Source organism: Chrysochloris asiatica, unplaced genomic scaffold (assembly GCF_000296735.1).
Source record: "Chrysochloris asiatica unplaced genomic scaffold, ChrAsi1.0 scaffold00340, whole genome shotgun sequence".
In the NCBI taxonomy this organism is placed as follows: Eukaryota; Metazoa; Chordata; class Mammalia; order Afrosoricida; family Chrysochloridae; genus Chrysochloris; species Chrysochloris asiatica.
Genome location: NW_006408858.1, coordinates 1,191,866 through 1,194,765, shown reverse-complemented (window position 1 = coordinate 1,194,765; position 2,900 = coordinate 1,191,866). Strand labels below are relative to the sequence as shown.

General features: G+C 45.3%; 1 protein-coding gene across 1 annotated transcript in view; it reads right to left on the bottom strand.

The window, feature by feature from the left end:
• LOC102831073 (coiled-coil domain-containing protein 74B-like) overlaps positions 1-2,900 on the bottom strand; it is a 10,457-nt gene that overhangs the window by 4,854 nt on the left and 2,703 nt on the right. Inside the window, exon 2 of the mRNA XM_006875814.1 lies at positions 896-940. Within this exon, the coding sequence (XP_006875876.1) occupies positions 896-940 (45 nt within the window). The remainder of the gene's footprint in view (positions 1-895; positions 941-2,900) is intronic.

Sequence of the window (2,900 nt, the reverse complement as noted above, 5' to 3'; positions counted from 1 at the left end):
CAACTATCAACACTCATGGAAGCAGCAGTCAAGAGATCAAACAACGTATTGCATTAGGCAAAACTGCTGCACAAGACCTTTTTAAAGTGTTGAAGAGTAAAGATGTCAGCTTGAGGACTAAGGTGCACCTGACCCAAGCCATGGTATTTTCAATAACCTCATATGCATGCGAAAGCTAGACAGTTGAATAAGGAAGGCCGTAGAAGAATTTATGCTTTTGACTTATGGTGTTGGAGGAGAATATTGAAAGTGCCATGGGTTGCCAAAAGAACCAACAGATCCGTTTTGGAAGAATTGCAGCCAGAGTGCTCCTTGGAGGCCAGGATGGACAAACTTCATCTCTCATACTTCGGACATATTGTCAGGAGGGACCAGTCGCTGGAGAAAGAGATCATGTTTGGTAAGGTCAGAGAAAAAGAGGAAGACCTCCAGCGAGATGGATTTGCCAAGTGGCAGCATCGATGGACTCAAGCGTGGCAACAGTAGTGAGGTTGCCCCAAGGATTGGGCAGTGTTTCATTCTGCTGTTCATAAGTCGGTACCAACTCAATGGCACCTAACAGCAACAACAAACCATTCACCATTCAGATGGCAGGCAAGCTATGGGCTGGGCTGTGGGATCAGCAAGGTAAGGGAGCACAGGGCTTGGGCTGAGGCCAACATAACAATGCAGGTCTGAGCTACAGCATCCTTCCCCACCCAGTACCTCCAGCACTTCCACAGAGGGCTGAGGCCAAAGGCTCTGCCAACCCATCATCAAGCCTCTATCACTCTGTCCAATGTAGATAGTGCACAGACCACAAGTCGTGGACACTCAGGAAACAGCATTCCTGGGTGGGCAGAACAGTCTGAAGATGCTGCTCTCCACAAGAGGCACTAAAGGGGCTAAGTCTTACCTTTCTTTGGAGGCTTCTGATTCATGATCAGCTTGTAGTGGAGCTCTGAAACCAAACACATCCGTCCCATCATCATTTTGGAAGCTACTCACAGTCACTTTGAAAGAAGAGCCTGATTTGCTCTGCAGTCTCCCTCCCTGGGGAGCCTTCCGATCCTGGTGCACATCCTGAGCCCACCGAACCTGTACCAGCAGTCCCCACCAGCTCCCCGAACTAGCCTTTATCTTGGACACTGTAGGTCAGCAATGTCTCTGACTGTTACTTAAGCCAGAACTTGTCAGATAACACAGAGGACAGGGACACAGAGGTGAGTCAGGATGGCCCAAATGTTCAGGAGCCCCTGAGTGAGTATATGTGGTCAGTGCAGCCATAAAGTGACACCTGGGGACCCACTGAGCATCACTGATTGCTGGACCCAAAGTCTGAGGGGCACTCAAGGAGATGGGATGGAGTTCAAAAGTAATGAATGCCCAGTAATCCAACGCTTTGCACCCAGGTAAAGGAGCAGATGAGGAAGTGGGGGACTGAGAAACTGGAGAGATCACACTGATGGAAGTATGACAGGTGGGGTGAAATACCCATGGGGTTTTCAGCCAAGTTAAGACCAAAACCAAACTAAAGCCACTACTGTTTAGTTAATTCCAACTCATTGACTGTTCCCTAGGGTTTCTGAGGCTGTCCTGGTGTGATGCTATAGGATAAGCACTGAACTGCAAGGTCGATTTGAACCATAAGGTTGGAAGTTCAAAGTCACAAACCACTCGTCAGAAACACTATGTTGTTGTTGTTAAGTGCCATGGAGTCGTTTCAGACCCATAGCAACTATATATAGGGCTTACAAGGAGTGGCTGGGAGCTTGAACCACCTACCTTGTGGTTCAAACCACTTTGCAGTCCAGCAAACTAGCCAACAGAGCCACATCGGGACTTCCAGAAACCCTATACAGGGTCACTAATGGACTTGACAGCACTTAACTGCATCAATCTTTACGGAAGTGGACAAACAGCCTCATCTATCTCTCACGGAGTGGCTACTGGTTCAAACTGCCAATCTTTTGACTAGCAGTACAACTCTTAACCCCCTGTGCCACCAGACTCCTTAGGCAGGAAAGAGCCCCATGTAAATTCCAGAAGGTGCACCCTGGGGCAAGTTGCGCCCCAGGCAAGTGTCCCAGTTTGTGAAAACACAAGCAAGCTGTACACTCTATGCCCTATTAATATGTTTTACTTCTGTAAAAAAAACACAACAAAAAAAAAGTAGGTGGATCTGCAATGACACATCGGACAAGGGACTCATTTCTAAAATACCAGGAAACTACAACACCTCTACAAGAAAAAGACAAATAACCCAATTAAAAAGTGGGCACAGTCGAGAATCCAGATATCAACCCAACCACGTACAGCCAAATGATCTTTGACAAAGTGCCTAGGCACATTGCATGGGGAAGTGACAGTCTCTTCAACAAATGGTGCTGGCAGAACTGGAAAGCAATATGTAAAAGACTGAAACAAGACCTTTGTCTCACACCCCATACAAAAATGAACTCAAATTCAACATGGATTAAAGAGCTAAATGTGAATCCCAAAATTATGAAGATCATCAACAAAAAAATAGGGACAAACATGAGGGCACTAATCCAGGGCATATACAGACTGCCACACATTTTGAAAAGTACACAAAAATAGACAAAAGAGATGAGTGGGACTTACTAAAAATTAAAAGCTTGTGCACATCAAAAGACTTCACCAAGAGAGTAAAAAGTAAACCCACAGACTGGGAAAAAATCTTTTGCAACAACATATCGGATAAGAGACTCATCTCTAAAATATATAGGAAAATGATACACATCTACAAAAATAAGACAAATTAACCCAGTTAAGAAATGGGCACAGGATATGAATAGACACTTCACCAGGCAGGAGATCCGGGCAGCCAACAAACATATGAAGAAATGTTCACGATCACTAGCCATTAGAGAGATGCAAATCAAAACAACAATGAGATA